General features: G+C 41.7%; 2 protein-coding genes across 4 annotated transcripts; both read right to left on the bottom strand.

Moving 5' to 3' along the window:
* Positions 1-7,562: 7,562 nt before the first annotated feature.
* Positions 7,563-8,406, bottom strand: LOC4337462 (NDR1/HIN1-like protein 1). The gene has a single exon (XM_015781692.3). It carries the CDS (start codon positions 8,364-8,366, stop codon positions 7,704-7,706), a length of 663 nt encoding a protein of 220 aa, XP_015637178.1. The 5' UTR covers positions 8,367-8,406; the 3' UTR covers positions 7,563-7,703.
* Positions 8,407-9,657: 1,251 nt separating this feature from the next.
* On the bottom strand, positions 9,658-17,187 carry LOC9268636 (exocyst complex component EXO70A1). 3 transcript variants are annotated; one of them, XR_010740717.1, is made up of 14 exons: positions 16,970-17,187; positions 16,793-16,888; positions 15,643-15,851; positions 15,310-15,543; positions 15,075-15,213; positions 14,781-14,993; positions 14,418-14,623; positions 14,111-14,311; positions 13,942-14,041; positions 13,732-13,853; positions 13,486-13,632; positions 13,229-13,378; positions 10,285-10,417; positions 9,658-10,169 (listed from the first exon to the last, which is right to left on the bottom strand). XR_010740717.1 is itself a non-coding variant. In XM_015781691.3 (13 exons), exons 1-12 carry the CDS (start codon positions 17,138-17,140, stop codon positions 13,231-13,233), a joined length of 1,986 nt encoding a protein of 661 aa, XP_015637177.1. In that variant the 5' UTR covers positions 17,141-17,187; the 3' UTR covers positions 9,658-10,417; positions 13,229-13,230. The 3 variants fall into 3 exon arrangements, 1 of the variants encoding a protein (XP_015637177.1); XR_010740716.1 differs by having other exon boundaries at positions 9,658-10,183; XM_015781691.3 differs by having other exon boundaries at positions 9,658-10,417.
* Positions 17,188-18,267: the final 1,080 nt, after the last annotated feature.

Consider the following 18,267-nt stretch of genomic DNA (forward strand, 5'->3'; position numbering starts at 1 on the left):
ACTCATGTGAAAATAATCGTTTGGGTAGATGAAGTAGAACGCAAACAGAGGTTAACAAAAGGCAGGGGCAAGCAAGGTACGCGGCGTAAGGTCACGGGCCCGAGAGAATCTAACAATGTTTGCTGAGTATATACAGGAAATAAGTTCACGGCCTAAGGTACGGGCTAAACTCCCGAGCCCACAGCGCCTCGAAAATCGGGAGGAAAGTGGGAAGTTAAGGCGACGTATGAACGTGACTAAACTCCCACCGCCCAACTCCCAGAATGATAGGACAGAAGATCGGGCCCACATGTCAACTGACTAGTAGATTGGCGTCAACCCTGACCACCTGGGAAAGGTTTTGGTCAGGGCTAACGCCGGGGGCTACTGTCGGTGATATGGGCCCGGGGGTATCATATTTAGAGGGAGGAGGCTGCCCCTCCCAATGCCACGTGGCCCTCCCCCAAGGGGAGTCAGGCCCGAAGTGGGGTGGTGGCCTCTCCTACCCAAAGACTAATTGGAGGAGGCTGCCGGAGGGGGGATCGGGCCCGAGGTCGGGCGGCGGCGGCCCCCTCTCGTGACTAGGGGTCGGGCTCCCCCGACCCCCTCTCTAGGTCACCATGTACGGTGGGTTAGGTGTCCGCCTACATATGCCTACCTACCCGTATTTATGGCGACCCGAGCGGTCGCGGCACGCCACATTTAATGCGGCGTGCAGTGTACTCAACTGGTCTGTAACTGGTCGAATGACCGATGGGACTGGCTAGTGCGCTTGTGCGCTGCTCGTGTGTCAGGCGGCGTGCAGCCTGACATGTCCCATCAAATAATGATGGTGAGAGGTTCTCATCCTCTTATCCCAGCCGGAGTCGGCCCTCCCGCTCTGATCAAAGCTAGGCTCCCGTTTCCTGGTGTAATAGGAGCCCAGAAGTCTTCACCCATTAAATGGTGAATGACTTGGGCGCCCCCCGTGTCAGGCGGCATGGTTTGGTAGGCCCCACGACCGAGGCGACGTGTATGCAGCTTCAAAGTTAAGGAACAAGACATGCATTTAATGCAAAGATTGTAATACTTCTCGACGAAGTTAGGTTGTTGGGCCAATGTGGTAACCCCTTGAGGTATAAAAAGAGGTCCAGGCCTAGTGAGAGAGGGGGGGACTTCCGAGCGAACCGGCACTTGGGTCTCGCAACCCCGAGCACTTGTGTTCTACACTCAATCAATCAAGCACAGTAGTAGGGTATTACGCTACTTAGCGGCCCGAACCTGTATAAACCTTTTTTGTCTCATCGTCTTTGGGGGATAGAACCCCCTCAAGATCACACAGCTTCGCTCACCAAGCCCTCGAATCTCACACGCTGCCCCCGGCCGAACTCACAAAGGGGGGCTTCACGGTTCCCTGGTGGAGGAGATCACTCCCCGACATCTAACACACGAGCAGCGCACAGGTGCACTACCCAGTCCCATCGGTGATTCGACCGGTCACAGACCGGTTGAGTACACTGCACGCCACATTAAATGCGGCGTGGCGCGACCTCTCGGGTCGCCATAAATACGGGTAGGTGGGCACCTGTAGGCGGACACCTAACCCACCGTACGTGGTGACCTAGAGAGGGGGTCGGGCTCCCCCGACCCCTCGGGGGAGGGCCATGTGGCGCCTGGGGTAGCCTTCTCCCTCTAGTCTCGATCAGGGAGTGGCCGCCACCCCACCTCGGGCCTGACTCCCCTTGGGGGAGGGCCACGTGGCATTGGGGGGCAACCTCCTCCCTCTAAACATGATACCCCCGGGCCCATATCACCGACAAAGCTATTAGCGCGTGATTAATTAAGTATTAGCTATTTTTTTAAAAAAATAAATCAATATGAATTTTTTGAGCAACTTTTATATATAAGCTTTTTGAAAAAATACACCGTTTAACAGTTTGGAAAGCATGCGAGTGAAAAAACAAGCTGACAGGAGCGGTTGCCCGCAGGAACGAGCGCACCCAAAATCAAGGGAAAATTTGAACCATGCCACACAAATTTTGATATGCCACCCTGACACACATGTCATTGACTCATGTGGGTCCTACATATCATTTAGATACGGGTGGTATATCTTAAATTTTACCGAATTAAGGTGGCATGATTCCAACAAACCCCAAAATCAAAGAGGAAGAAGCAGTATAAACCGCAGGGACACAGCCTGCTGCGCTGTACGTGTCTGATTGCAACGGCGGGGGGCGCGCGGCATTGTTTATCTGGGGCGACTCGTCACCGTTGAAACGTTCGCTTGTGCCGCGCTTGCTTGCCACTTTCTTCGATTCACTCAAGCCCACGTCGCTCACGTGTCGCTTTCAATATAGATTTGTTTAGCGTTTCAACGGGAAATTTCGTCCAAACTCTACCGGGTATTGAGCTGTTTAGCTCAAACAAGCAATCGTTTCGTAGTCAATTTATCGCGCAAAGACGCGTGACGCGTGAAGACTTCACCACGAATTTTCCTTTTCCTTTGATTAATAACTAGTATGTTTCTCTCATATAATAGCATATATGTTTTCTCATTATATTATTCAAATATATTAAAATGACGACATAATTTTAAATTTTGCAATAACTTTATAAAATTGCTAATGTGTAATATTCATATTGTATTTTATATACGTGTTAGTTATTAATTATTTTTAATATCAAATTTTAGTTATTTGTAAATTATATATATTCCTATATGGACTCTAGACTCGTCTTTTAATATTTCTTTTTTTTAATTCTGAATTTTCAGTAAAATGTATTTCTATATAGACTCTATACTCTTCTTCCAATATTATTTATTTTTATTTCTGAATTTTTATTATTTCTAATTGTATTTCTATGTGGACTCTAAACTCATCTTTCAATATTCTTTAATTTTTAATTTCGAATTTCAGTTACTTCTAAATTGTATTCCTATATTGACTTTAAACTCTTCTTCCCATGTTTTTCTTAATTTCAAATTTTATTTATTTGTAAATTGTATTTTTTACGGACTCTAAACTCTACTTTTAATTGTATTATGTTTATTCCAAATTTTAGTTAGTTTTAAATTCCTATATGTACTTTATACTCTACTTCTAATATTCCTTATTTTTTAATTCCGAATTTCTATTTTTTTTTTCTTAATTGTATTTCTATATGGACTCTATACTCTACTTCTAATATTCCTTATTTTTAATTCCAAATTTCTATTACTTCCTAATTGTATTTCTATATGGACTCTATACTCTACTTCTACTATTCCTTATTTAAATTATATATATTCCTATATAGACTCTAGACTCGTCTTTTAATATTGTTTTTTTAATTCCGAATTTTCTATAAATTGTATTTCTATATAGACTCTATGCTCTTCTTCCAATATTATTTATTTTTATTTCTGAATTTTTATTATTTCTAATTGTATTTTTATGTGGACTCTAAACTCATCTTTCAATATTCTTTAATTTTTAGTTTCGAATTTCAGTTACTTCTAAAGTGTATTCCTAAGCTCTTCTTCCCATGTTTTTCTTAATTTCGAATTTTAGTTATTTGTAAATTTTATTTTTATACGGACTGTAAACTCTACTTTTAATTTTATTTAATTTTATTATATTTATTCCAAATTTGAGTTATTTTTAAATTCCTATATGAACTCTATAATCTACTTATAATATTTCTTATTTTTTAATTCTGAATTTCTATTTTTTTTTCTTAATTGTATTTCTATATGGACTCTATACTCTACCTCTAATATTCCTTATTTTTAATTCCAAATTTCTATTATTTTCTAATTGTATTTCTATATGGACTATATACTTTACTTCTAATATTCCTTATTTTTAATTCCAAATTTCAGTTATTTCCTAATCGTATTTTTATGTGGACTCTATACTCTACTTCTAATATTCCTTATTTTTAATTCCGAATTTCAGGTATTTCCTAACTGTATTTTTATATGGACTCTATACTCTACTTCTAATATTCCTTATTTTTAATTCCAAATTTTAGTTATTTCCTAACTGTATTTCTATATGGACTCTAGTCTCCCCTCTAATATTCCTTATTTTTTAATTTCGAATTTCAGCTATTTCTAAATTGTATTTCTATTTGGACTCTGCCTTTTCTTTTTCTTCGATTAATGTGAGAATTTCTAGGCCATAAGAGCGAACGTGGAGGCTCCTTTTTCTATTCCTTTAATAATATAATAGATCATTTAGATATTAGATATATGAACATAAGCGAAAGAGCCTGTAGCCTAGTGGTTACACGAGCCTCAGTGGAACCATAGGTCACAGTGGGTTCAACTCCCCATGAGAGCGAATTTTTTAGGATTTAATGGCTTTGTGCTTTCAATGGTAGGTGATGCAACCGTCGACAGCGAGGTGTTCTGTGGTGTGTTTGCGTTGTAGTGTTGTACTGTGTATTTTTTTTTTAAAAAAAGAAGATATATGAACAGTCAACCTGCTCGCGACTTCTAAGGGCCTTGAAACAGCAGCCTGGGCCACAAACGGCCCGTCCGATAGTGTGACGATGTGGCCCAAGCTGAGCACCACAGCTCGGGCTCATTTTCGCCCATGCGCCTGCAGAGCTCGGCGAGGGGCAGAAGGCCCGCGGATTCCCAGTAACCCCGCGCAAGAGGCCAGCAGCCCAATGCGATCCGCGTTAGCGCGACGGGCCGTAACTGACCCAGTCAATGTGTGTGATTGCATTTGCATCCACTTTCCTGCTCGTCCCAGTCGCTCCGTCGGGTGGCACAACTGGCAATCCAACTCTGCCTGTTCCTTCCTCCAAAATTTTCCTCTTTCTTTTGTTCACCAGCGCTGCGTTCACCAAATCACCAATCCTATATTCAGTGGCCGGATGGGCAGATGTATGCATGCATATGTTGATCGGCAGATGCTGTATCGATCACAATTCCCAAATAAACGGCATTTTCAAATATCGTCATTCACTCAACCATGTGCTCAATCTCATATTCTCATCTTGTTTGGGATACATTGCCGAATATATATATATTGACTGTGATGGAGGGTCTTCCCTTAGAATAGCAGCCAATCACCCTTGCCTTTTTCACTTTCCCCCTTTCGAAGAAACCTCAAGGAAACTAGCAGCTAAAGTCACTCGCACTTGATCAAAAGCTCTTTCTTTGCAGGACTAGACTACAGTGTGCTACTAGTGCCTCACTCTACCGCTCATCCTAACCTTACCCACCGGCCACCACGTACATACATACCTGCTTCCCTGCTTATAATTACCTGCTTATGATCAACCTTTTCAAATTCGAATACATACATGCATACGTACTAGCTTAGCTTAGCTACAGTACATATATAGCAGGTAAGCAGGCAGTACGCCCCCAAATTATAAGCCCTTATGGGCACGACATTCTTCATGCATGGAGCCAGCTCTATCTCTGTCTCAGCATTATATCATCATCTCAACCACACAGAAAGGTACAGTTCAATATACATAGCAGGCATGGTGTACAGTTAGGGCCCATGGATTCTTTCACAACCCACCTCCCTTAAATATTTTTAGCACAAAAAAAAAACTACTAAATTTCAACCCAACCATTTTTGGACCCAACCCTCACATTTTGTTGGTCAAAATGTTAGGTCCATTACCACCCTATGTACAGTATAAGAACCTCTTGGGGTTCTCGAGATTGTAAGAAGCAGCTGATGAGTATCAAACTTTTGAAAATTTGGAAAAAAATCAGGTTTTTTCAACTTTTGGCTCTTAATTTATATTATTTTGGATTTTACAACTATTGATTATGAAACTCTATGCAAACAAACTAACTATGTGGAGAAGCCATAGATTATGAAATAAGTTAAAGTTGCTATAAGTTCTCTAAAACCCTTCCTCCATCCTAAAATATTACTATCTAAGATAGGATTTGACCTATCGAAAATTTATATTAATATATTTTTTAAGTTTAAAATAATCAATAATCAATCAATCATATATGCTAATGGCTCGTATCGTTTTACGTATATGAATTTTCTCTTTTTTTCCCTCCACTTAAAAACACTCTTAAAGTATGTGTACTGTATAACCAAACCTCAAGCCTCAAAGCAGGCTATCGATCGAATTGATTTTGATAGGGCCAGCAGGTATTCTGCAGAATATTTTTGCAACCATGCTCTGCAAAGGGCAAGCAGCTATAGCTACCTACGTTGGTGCGAGGCAATCGAGCGAAAGGGACTTGCAACTGAAAGCGTTATCTGCTACTCTCCATTCTCCTGTACCAGTATTTACTAAGATTAATTAAAGATGGTGATCTAAATCTATATAGAGAACATATTTTTTGAAGAGCAGATGGTAGTAGTGATCTGTATACGTGTGTGCCACCAACTAAAACTGTGTAAGCTACTATGAGTGCCCTAACAAAAGCACATGTAGCGTTTGGTTTAATTTGGTCGCATCCACCAACCATGCCAAATTGGCACGCATTTTAATCATTAACACGCGAGATCACAAAGTGTATGTATGGATTATAATGCTCCATCATGCAATTAAATTTTACTTGTATTAGACCATGAGTTGGTCGATCATGACGACACTGATCTCCATAGTAGAAGCTTTAGCACCCCTCATCTAGTCTCCATGAAGAACTAACAGAGACCACTTTACTTACTACTTGTGAAAGAATCACAAGCTAGTAGTCAATGAAGTATACTAATACTCTCTCCGTTTCAAAATATTTGACGCCGTTGACTTTTTAGCACATGTTTGATCGTTTGTCTTATTTAAAAAAATTAAGTAATTATTAATTATTTTCCTATTATTTGATTCATTGTTAAATATATTTTGATGTAGGCATATAATTTTACATATTTCACAAAAGTTTTAGAATAAGACGAACGGTCAAACATGTGCTAAAAATTTAATGGTGTCAAATATTTTGAAACGGAGGGAGTACTAGCTGTTAAGTCATCACATGCTGTGATGCTGGGGTTGACGCGTGCTTAGAGCTAGCAAAGTAGCTTTCCATAATTCCGATGATAAATATATAAAAAGGAAATGCATGACATATCGTCAATCACTGTGCAAGAAAAATTGGCAAAAGATGGCGAAACAAATAATAAGAGTGAGTCGCCATCGGCATGTGCAGTGACGTGCAGTGGCTCCCCGGCACACAACGGGGAAGGCCAGCTAGTAGCAATCTGCCCATTGGTCCACACTCGTAACAAACTCTCTCATCGATCGATCGCTAGCTTATTAGATTTTCGTTTTCAAAGGAGCGCTTTACTAAACTAAAAGCTGATCGATGAGGTCCAAGATAAAGGTCAAATATCTCAGGCACAAGCTAACACGAATATAGTCTCTTTTCTTCAATTTTTTTTATAGAGAGAATCGAAAGGCAAGACGAGCAAAACACACAGGTGTACATATGAACATTTTTTTTAATTATTGATGTACTCACATTGGAATATAATTATTGCCAAATGCAAATCGAATTATGCAGACACTTCACGTCTACTCCCAGCTGTACGTCTATTATGCATCTTTTCAGAATACCCCAATTTTCCCTTTCACTCCAAGCTACACTAGCTCCAAACCAACTACGGTCTAAATTAAGAAGCTAGTACTATCATCGATCGGTTTTTCTTCATTGATATGAGATGATTGATTCCGGTGAGAAAAATTAAGCAAGAAGAAGAAGAGAAGCCGTGAAACTAATTAAAAAGAAGAAGAGAAGGAGGAGGAGGAAATGAAGAAAGAAGACACAGCTAGACATCGACGGCGCATGCAGCTGCTTGCTGGAAGCGGAAGTAGCCATCGCCGCCGCCGTAGTTGACGCCGTAGCTGCCCTTGCCGTCGTTGACGGTGAGGAGGGCGGGGCAGTTGACGCGGAGGTGGTAGTGGCCGGAGATCCAGGTGCCGACCTTCCATCGGACCCAGCCGTCGAGGCGGATGTCGACGAGGACGTAGCCGGCGGTCTCGTCCTGGGCGAGGGCGACGGCGAGGTTGGGGGGGAGGACGACGTGGTCGAGCGATTGGAGGAAGGGGGACCAGACGGACTGGTCGTAGTGGCCCTGGTACTCCACGGGGAGCCTCGTCGGCACCGTGATGGCCACGTCCTTGTACTGCGCGTACACGTCCACCTTGTCGTAGTAGACGCCCACGCGGCCGTTGTCGTTGCGCGCCGCCACCGTCGCCTGCATGGTGGTGAAGAGGTAGGCGGACGCCGGCGGCGTCACGTTGAGGCACAGCACGGACAGGTCCTGCAGGTAGAACCGCGGCTTGTGCGGCCGCAGCGCCAGCCACACCACCAGCACGATGAAGAGCGTCAGGAGCACCAGCGCCACCAGCGCCCAGCACAGCCGCCGGTGCACCTTCTCCTTCTCGCACTCGCACCCCTTGTGCCCCCCACAATCCTTGATCACCGACATCCCCTCTTTGCTCTCCTTGATCGATCGAAATGGCTGGGAGGAGGTCGCGGCAGCGGGTGGGGAGGGGGTTTATATATGAGCTCAGATGGTGGTGTGGCTCATGTACAGCAATGGCAGGTTGATTGATTGGAAGGAGGTGATCAGCATCGGCTGACAGTGTGAGCAGAGCAGGGTAGGTTCAGTTGTTGGTTGCTGCTGCTCACTTTTGGGTGGCTTACTAGACTTTGCACGGTCGCCTGCTGCTTAACTTAATTTCAGCTTTGTAAGCATGGTGTATGTCTCAAAGGGGTGGATTATGATGGTGGAGCTGGTGATCGATGGTGGTGAGTGGTAAGCTCCAAAAGAAGCTATGATTGATTGAAAGGTAATCAAGTTTTGTTAAGGACTCGGAGAAAACGCCTTTCGTCGATACAAAAAGTGAAAAGGAAGGATTTTGATTCTCTCAAAAGGAATCCATCAGCGATGGAAATTAAAGGGAAGGAAGCAGCTAAAAGGAACGTTGGGCGCAGCCCGCAGGTGAGCGAGTGCCTTTGCATCATTTGGAAGGTGTGTGAGTGTGACAAGGCGCGTTAAACCTTCTTTTGCACGCCACACCCACATACATCAAGTTATAACGGGCATTACCAATGTCATTTAGTACTAGATTGACCTTGCTTTCCAGTAGGTTAGCAGGTGCGGCACTAGTGATCAGCACAAATGACTCCGCGTCAAACAGAGCTAGTGGACTCGTATTGCATACTTACATGTCCGATCTTCTGACGTGCGCATCTAAGCACCAACAAGTCCAGATAATGACGTACAACCGATCGTTTCATTCATGATGTTCGATTGCACTGAAGACTCTAGTTTTTACGTTTGACCACCTCTGTAACATAACTACACATAATAGCGAACTGTACCTTAGCTATCAGCAGGTAATTAACCGAGCAAGGAGGATTCATTATTGGCTGTAAGAGAGTCACCGAGCGGGTAGGGTGTCCACATCAGAGGAAGAGATCCAAAGGAAAGAAAGGTAAACAGGAAGAGAAGAAGCCGTCCCATAGAAAGATAATAAATGGGTCCCGTACTCTCACTTCCTTGTCCAGTTGCCTAGCTAACTGTAATCTTCATTCATATCACATTCTCACTTCAAACAAAACAAAGAAAAAAAGGATAACGTGCGACTACACTCCTGTCTACTGTTCACCGTAACTCAGAAAAATGGCTAATTTACAAGCATATGGCTATAAGAGTTTGCGAATATTAGGTGAGATAGAGAACCAGAAGCACGCTTGCGATTCTATCATCCATGTGCCAACAAAACCCCAGCTTAAAGAATGTAATTAACGAGTGTGGAAACAAATCAGTCAATCACAGTACAATGACAATAGATCGAAATAAACGATTGCCTAGCCAGACACGTATATCAGTGGGACACAAGCACACAGCATGGAAGCTTCTTATGCTACAGCCGTCCACCATGTTTGAGCTTGTGCGGAAATGAAGGGCAGAGAAGAAGGGTTGTTGGCAGGTAGAGTCCAAAGGACAGCTCACATAGGGAACCCATGTTAGGGACGTCTCTTAAGCCAAATGGGCTCTTGTTATATGCTATGCGCACTGTAATCTTCCAATACATAATTGTATTAAGAAAAGTATGATTAGATGCAGTGAATTTGTGGTACCATAAAGGTCACATAGGAGTATCTTTCACACTAATGCGCGAGACTTTGAACCAGCCAACCAGAGTTTCTGATAATTGATTGTCTCCACTAGGACATAAGATGCAAGGAACGGTGCGCCTTCCAATTACTGTACACCTGATGCCTGCCGTATAATCACTGCTAAATGGGCAGATGTCGACTAATAGCATCAAATGCCAACGGCAGTACGCGCAGATGGTTACGTGGAAATACAAAGAGCTGTTGCATTAGGGGCTCACCTGTGCAGCTGCGCTCCAAGTTGGCATTCGGAAATATGCCCTCGTGGTTTCCATGCGCTTTAGCTATGGCAGATGATGAATAAGGCTTGGAGCCTGCTACCTCGTTCGCTGACTTCGCCTACAGGAGTCAAACCTGAGACGACAATGTCATACAGATATTAATTAGGGGAAACAGTAAAGTATGTATTTATCTTATAAATTGACGAATGAATAACCTACATGACAGCCCGAGTAACAAAAGTTTCATGCCAAACGAATCATAACAGCAGGAAGCAGGAAGTTAACAGAGAAATTTTGCCTTGCCAAATGTTATCTACAAGCTATATAACTGTAGGTAGCACGGTAACCTTTTTTTTTTAATACAATTTTGTAATAGAAGTTAACATCCTCGGCCTCTACTATAGCCCAAAACTAGCATGATTAACTATGTTACCCCGTCTCCAGTGACGGATCTAGGAAGAAATATAAGAGGAGTCTGAACAAACTAGACAAAGCTACAGCCCCCTCTTCCCCTCTACATATAGCAAAAAAAAATATTTTAGTGGTGACTCCCATAGTTCTCGCGCGCCAATAGTAGACTCAAGGCCCTGCTACCCCCATCCGCCCTTGCCATAATCCATAGTCTCAGATGGCAACCAAAACTAGCAATGCTTATCTACCCAGCCAAAAGAAAAAAAAACTAGCATATGCTTAATTAAACAATGATATGAAGTTCCGGCAGGAGTCAATGGGGGAAGCTTCAACCATGAAGCGAACATAGAGAAGTAATTATGCAAGAGAAAATGGTAAATTTGCTCTTTTCTCACAAAGTTATGTACCTCTTCCTGAAAAAGTAGTACTACCTACATCCTTTAATGAATTAAACTAACCAGCTTCGTACAAAAAAGATCGGAGGGAGTATTATACAACCATACATAAGGTGATGGGGCATGAATGCACGACACCTCTCGAACCAACTCCACTAACTGCGATATTGCCATGAAACTACTAACAAGAACTCGTCCTTTTCTATCAAAATCACTACAAACCGTGCAACTTTTCAGTCTGATGACAGGAAATTGAAAGATCACAAGAATGATAGGTGACTCCAAATATGCATGAAACATATAATTTGCACTCACCAAATGACCAAATTAAGAAACAAAGACAGAATCCATTAATCAAAACAATTCCAAATTTTAAATCACTGTTTGAAGCAGAAAAATGTGGGGAAAGAATATAAAGTTTGCCTGAAGCACAAACCAACTATGCGCCAAGCCTCTAAAGGACATCTAAGAAGAAAACGAGAGCACCAGAAAGTACTGCAGCCACAAAGGTGTTATCATATTTCTTAGTCTGAATACAGTGGATTCTCATCCACAATGTCACCATAAAGGCGATAAAGTTCAATCTGCAATCAACTTTCTGTACATTAAGCTCTTGTATCTTCACAAGTTTATTAATGAGAAGGGGAAATCATTTATGCAGGAGTAAAGAAACATATTATCCCGTCATAGGTGGGGTCATACTCATGCATCTCAATATACCAAGAGAACCTAACAGAATGATCCTAACTAAAAGGATGGATATGGAAGAACTAGAATGAAGAGAGCAGGTGCGGTCCTGGTATATACTGTAATGATGATGGCTGATTATGGTTCTTCTGCCATGGTCCCAGGCAATCAGATTCAACTAATTTGCACTAACCATAAAAATACAGTAGTTGTAATATACAGTTTTAAAAACATTTTATTTGAAGAAAAATAAAGCATGCACACTAGAAATACAACACAAAATTGTAAACAAATGAGGTGGAAGAAAATGTTTGGAGATATATGTTCATTCTAGTATAATAATCACCCAGTGTAGCCACTTCCAATAGTGAGCTAGCAACCTATCTTCTTCAAAAATGCATTCACATTTATGCTACATAAAAATTGATGAGACCATGAACTCAGTTAATCCTATCAATACGGGTTTAACAATTGTTGTGTGCCAGCAGTGCCATTAATAAAGTGGAATGTGATAGCCATTTACATCATTTAGGGTCCACAATGACATGTAAATTAAAAAGCAGCATGCAAACTGCTATACTTCCTGAATGAGTTGTAGAAGAATACTTTCCTGTAAGTAGTCTCCAAAAGATGTGAAATATTCTTCAGGTACAACCTATACTTATCCTACTAGCTAGCCATTGACCGTCATGCCACTCATGCATGGACGCTATTGGTGAATAGAGTCCACGTGCAAGAGTTCCCTTGTATGTTTGAAATAGGAATTTTTACAAGTCAGCGTCTTCCTTTTGTTTTGATAAAAGTTAAATCTAATTCTGGACAGTCTCCATTTGCAGGTTAGTGAGTTCGTTCAAAAATTTGCAGGTTAGTGTAGGCTAACACCTAATACCCAGCTACCACATATTTGATGGGTGGGATCGATTTTTTTCTCAATAACCTAAACTAGATTAAATAACCACTGTCCACTAGGACCAATTTAACACTTTATCTTTTACAGTTTTTGAGGAGACTCTTATGACTTGGTTTGAGAATTTGAGTCTTCAGGATTGGAGCCAACGCTAACATGCATCTCTCAAGAGGAATGCAAGGCTGATCATGCAGTTAGCCACTTGGAACAGTTTACAGTCTACGGTTTGTTTCTTTTTCATAAAAAAAGAGATAAATGTTTAGACTTGGTCTGAACCTCCAGGCTTAGAGAAAGAGTATGTCAGTCCAATGCAAACATGCACAATGCAGGCAGCAAACAAATGCAAGGAGAACACCTGGTTATTGAACCCAAAGTTAAATTTGCTTACAATGGATTTGGCTAGCTGTCTGAAAACAAAATCAAAACAAGATGACAATACTTAACAGGTAAAATGCGCTATGAAACTAAAATGCACCCCTTTTTGTTCCAACACACTATGACACTGCATAGTACAGATAGGGTTCAGGAAGGTCTCTTGACTTACAGTTAAATGGGATGTTTGATGCAATCAGAATCCCTGATGACCTGATCACTTCGTAACTTCTTTGCAAATAGATTACCAAGAGCTTGCTCAAGTGATTCTGGAGTGTACTTCATATATTTTAAAGCGCTGTGGCTGTTCTCAACAAGAGGCCTACATGATGAAAACGATAACCATAACATAACCAAAGGAGAAATGTCTTGAGGAGCTTGATAAAGAAATAAAACAAAGTCGTAAAACCAGAGCAAATTGGAAAGTACCCAAAGTGTTTCAGGAAAGATCTATAAGCAGGTAACAATATTTCAGCAATCATAAGAATTAGGGAATCTCGTAAATCTCTGTCAGGAACACCCCAGTTCATCTGTTTCTGGCAAATCTCTTCAAATCGCATGTTGAAACATTTCAATCTGAGAAGAGTTAGAAAAAAAAGAACATAGTAAATCGCAAGATGAATCACCAAAAACTGAGTACATACTACATTGATTATATTGGTATTTCAGCCTAACCTCTCCTTGATCACAGATCTGGAGGTTGTACTGTTCTTAATATTTCTAAAACTTCCTTGAGTGACATCAATTGAAGAGCCTACTGATGAAGTGAGACCTTGAGTTGATAGACACTCCAATACCTGCAAACTCAGAACAGTTAAAAAAAACCTTGTAAAAATACAAGAGATGCTCGGTTAAATCGTGCTGTCAAGCTTTTTGTGATCAGACCTTTAGCCAAGCAACTCTTCTATATCGAGTAGCATGTTGTTGCACAATCCTTCGTTGTCTTTCAATCCAATCAGCACCTAATAAATCCTTCAATTCTGATCTGAGAATAAGAAAATAGTTATATCATTCAGCTAATCAGATTTTTGGTCCTTATATGATATCTACTGACCTGCCAATATACTTGACAATATAATGGATGTTGTTCATCAAAAAGAGGTGCCCCAGAGCAAGGTCCTTGTATTGCTTTGCCTTCATAGCTAGATTGGTCTCCAGAGCATGTATTGCACCAACAATTTGAGAGACCACATCAGTATCTTTTTCATCTTCAACACAGGGATCTCCAAAGATCTGCTTTATTGATGATTGATAGCTGCATCAGTTTGATAGCTGTTAAGTCAGATAGTTGCTAACGGTATTAGGCCATATTCTATTGGAGGTCATATGAAGAAAACTCCCAATCCCCAGATTTCACTTACTCAAAAAGAAACTTGATATAATCAGTGACATAGCTGGTCATATAATGCACAGCCCCATCAACAGTCGTACTCGTCACCGAGTGATTCAGAATGTATTCCATGAAATCACCTATTGTCTTTTTCGCAGTCTGTGCAAGGCTTTTAGTTAAAGTAAGGGCAGATTTCTGGTTTTCAGAGCATGCATTACCCTCAAAGATTGCATCAACCTAACATAACCGGCCCAAGAATAATGGTTAGTTCTTTGAAATGAGAAGGCATACTCAGTCAGAATGAAACTTACTTCTTTCCCTCATATTTTGGCCCTTTGAACAAACAAAATGTAACTATGTACACAGCAAAGGTCAGATATCATTGTTCTTTCACCTTGGATTGAAGTTCCAATGTTGCCTTATACATATCTAGAAGTATATATAGTTTGTCTGGCAATATTTGGGATTGAACAACAGCATCTCCAAAACTGAGTAGAATTGAAAGGCTTTTAGCTGTTACTTCAGCAAAACAATGGTCTTTCCATGTATACTTTCCTTCAAATACTTGATCACACAGAATGCGTTCAGCGCCGAAAAGCAACTTTACCTGTTCGAATAAATAGTCAGATATTACTGCCAAACAACATCTTGCATTTTAAACTTTATGCAGTCAAGGCAAGAGCATCACTGTAATTCGGGAGAATTGTGTCCACTCGGCGATTTTAGCTTCCATGCTCTGAGCCTCAACTTGCTGCATTTCTTCTTTTGTAACATATTCAACTCCCAAGCGCTTAAGAGTCCGTTCCAAAGTTGAACTACGAATTTCTCTGTGGGAATGATGGAAAATGTGAACAAGCAAAATCAGAAACTCAGAAGCAAAATATTGCAAGTAGAAAAGACTTTAGAACTTTTGTAGATTGCACCTGTATATTTCCATAAACTTCTGATGGCAATCAAGTTGAATTGATTTCTGTGCTAACTTTGAGAGCAAAGTCAAGTAACAGGGATCAACGAGTGTAGGAAGAGTGCACTCAGCATACTGTTTTAGCGGTGCTTCAGAATAATCACCGGCTGATGGGCCAATAAGGTCCTCACTTGACAATTGCCGATTAAGACTTGATAGACAGTTGAAAATATTCTCAAGATCTACAGGTTTGCTATAGGGAAAATGAGATAGTAAAGAGGTTTCTGATGAAGTAATTAATTTCTGAACATTCCTAAATAGATATGGGGTCTAAACAAACAGATAACCGAACCTGCATTTGGTTAACAGCCTGTGGAATTCATTCTCCAACCCATGGATTGCTTTAGAAAGCAATTCGTTAACACGTTCGTGAACATCATTACCAACTCTACATCTTATCTTGGAAGTAAAAAAGTATTCGACACTAGTCAACTTATCAATCGCCTCAAGATAGGCATTAAGATCCTCGTTTGGTCTGTCCAATAATATCACATGTTCTGCCTGTACACATGGAAAATCAATCAAATGTCAGTAATAAGGAACCCAATTCTAAAAGGTAAAGTATCAAGCAATCTAACATGATCACCCATAAAAAAGGACTAGAGATTTTTTTACGAAGACAACAACCAAAGAGTATTCTAGGTCCTAGCATGCATTTATCAGAGAAATTTGCATCATCAAGCAACAGAAACGAGTGATTAGAATTAGTTACTACCCGCGGGTGCCCTAATGTAAAAAGTGAATCATGGAATGAAAGCGAGAACAATGCCGGTCGATTGCTACTCCACATCATAGGCGACTATGACCCAAAACCTCAGATCAAATAGGCGGGTAGGTACACAGTGCAGAAAAGTAGGAGCAGAATTGGTGAACAGACTAGGCACAGAAGTAGACCCGCAGCAAAGCTCGGATTGAAATTCGAGACCACGCCGGGGGAACCGCAATCGCTCTCCGCCCAAAACCCAAGCAATTTTACCGCACAAGCCAAGCGAAGCAAAGGGAGGAGAGTACGGGAGGGCGGCGCACGGCAGATGCCTCACCGCGGCGCGCCGGCTCCGTCGCGCTTGCTAGGCGCCGCCGGCATTGCTAGCCCTCCTCCCATTCCCCTCCTCCGGCGGTCGCCACGCCGGAGGAGGCTGCACGCCGCCGGCCGCATATCGAGGGCGCAATATTGGGCCCGGATTGGGGTTGTTTAGTGGGCCTGAGGTGGTTTATGGGCTGGATGGGCTGTAGACTAGTAACTCTGTTTATCGTGGGCCTCCGCTTCAATGCCAGGGGCCGGCCCATCGGACAGGCCTCGTCCAATATCGGCTAAATTCAAACTTGTAGTAGTAACAAACTGATCGATCGACGGAGGAGGGGGTGAACAAATATGAACTCTCATCATCAGCTAATCTAATCTGCACCTGATCGAGGAACGAATTGAAGCTACATTAGATTACCTCCCTTACAAGGTCGAGGTGGCGCACGATCGCCCCGGCCGCCGTGAGGCTCCTCCTGATGTTGTCATGAACCCTGCACGCGTTGTACGTCCTCTTCTGCATGCAAATCGCTCACAATGAGATTCTGAGATTGATAGATAGATAGATTTAAAGATCAGGAAGAACATAATCCCTTACATGGGCAGGGCGCATGGCCTCGTCAATGGCGACCATGTGGTTGTTCAAGCGAGTGCCTATCACGGCAGCCTCCTTTTGCATAGCTTCGCTGCTCTGCATCGCCTGTCGCAGGAGCTCAATCTTCGCGCGGAGAGCCTCCGCCGCCGCCTCCTCATCGGCTGCTCGCTCCATCGATCTCACTGCCCCTCTCTGCCTACTGCTCTCTCAGTTGAAGAAGAACTGAAAGGAAAACAGAATAGAACAAATGACGGCTTTATACTCGCGGGGTCTGGTGGTGTCTGCATCTGCATGCAGAGATAAGGGAAGGGCGCTTTTGAACGAAAGGACGCTGGTTTTTTTTCCGTATCTCTCTCGTACACATTCTTATCGCTAGTCCATGCACGTTAACATCGGGTCGCTTTTGTATCCACCATGGACATATATCCACTACGCCAGGTTCGATCCATCGCATCTGTTCAAAGTCCTCAAGACACCAGGATTTAGATCATCTTTGTTTATAGGCTCTTTGTTTAGTCTAATTCTAAACAAATAAGCAGTTTTTTGTTTGGTTTTTTTAAAGCTATAAGTCACTCTTACAACGGTAAGTCAAAAGTTATGTTGAAGAAAATTTTTTAACTTCCGTAAGATGAAGCAGTTTTTTTGTTTGGTTTTTTTAAAGCTATAAGTCACTCTTACAACGGTAAGTCAAAAGTTGTGTTGAAGAAAAATTTTTAACTTACGTAAGATGAAGGTATGTCTCTTTTATTCAATTTAGGATTTTAAATCCACCGAATTATAAAAGATATAAGCTAACCTAAATAAAGAGGGCCTAACAACTGGTTCATATCTTCTGTTTTCCATAGTAACAACTAGGAGTAGAGTGAATTTTCATTTGAGTTTTCCAGAAAAGAAGAAAATAAAGCACACATGTATAATATTTCTTACGAACACCTGTAAAAAAAAAACTGACGGCATATTTTGATATTACCGAAGTCACCCATGTGCTTTGTTAAAAAAGTAATTACCCATAAATATAAAGACTTATTATTATTTACTGCTCCGTATTAAGGGCATGTATAATAATATTTATGAAAACGACACTAATAAGAGTTGACTCCTGTTTTTTTTTGACAAATTGGTCATTTTATAAAACTTATTTCGAAACTAGACCGTGAAAAAAAAATACTTCAAGCAAATAGACCGCGACCTCAACGCCAATGCTTCTGGCGCTGAGGTTAGCAAAAAAACGCTTGACGCTAAGCACCTGCCAGCGTGGCGGCCAAGCCATTCCCCCCCGCCGATGTGGCAGGGGTCTGAGC

The sequence above is a fragment of the Oryza sativa genome, chromosome 4 (assembly GCF_034140825.1).
Source record: "Oryza sativa Japonica Group chromosome 4, ASM3414082v1".
Lineage (NCBI taxonomy): Eukaryota > Viridiplantae > Streptophyta > Magnoliopsida > Poales > Poaceae > Oryza > Oryza sativa.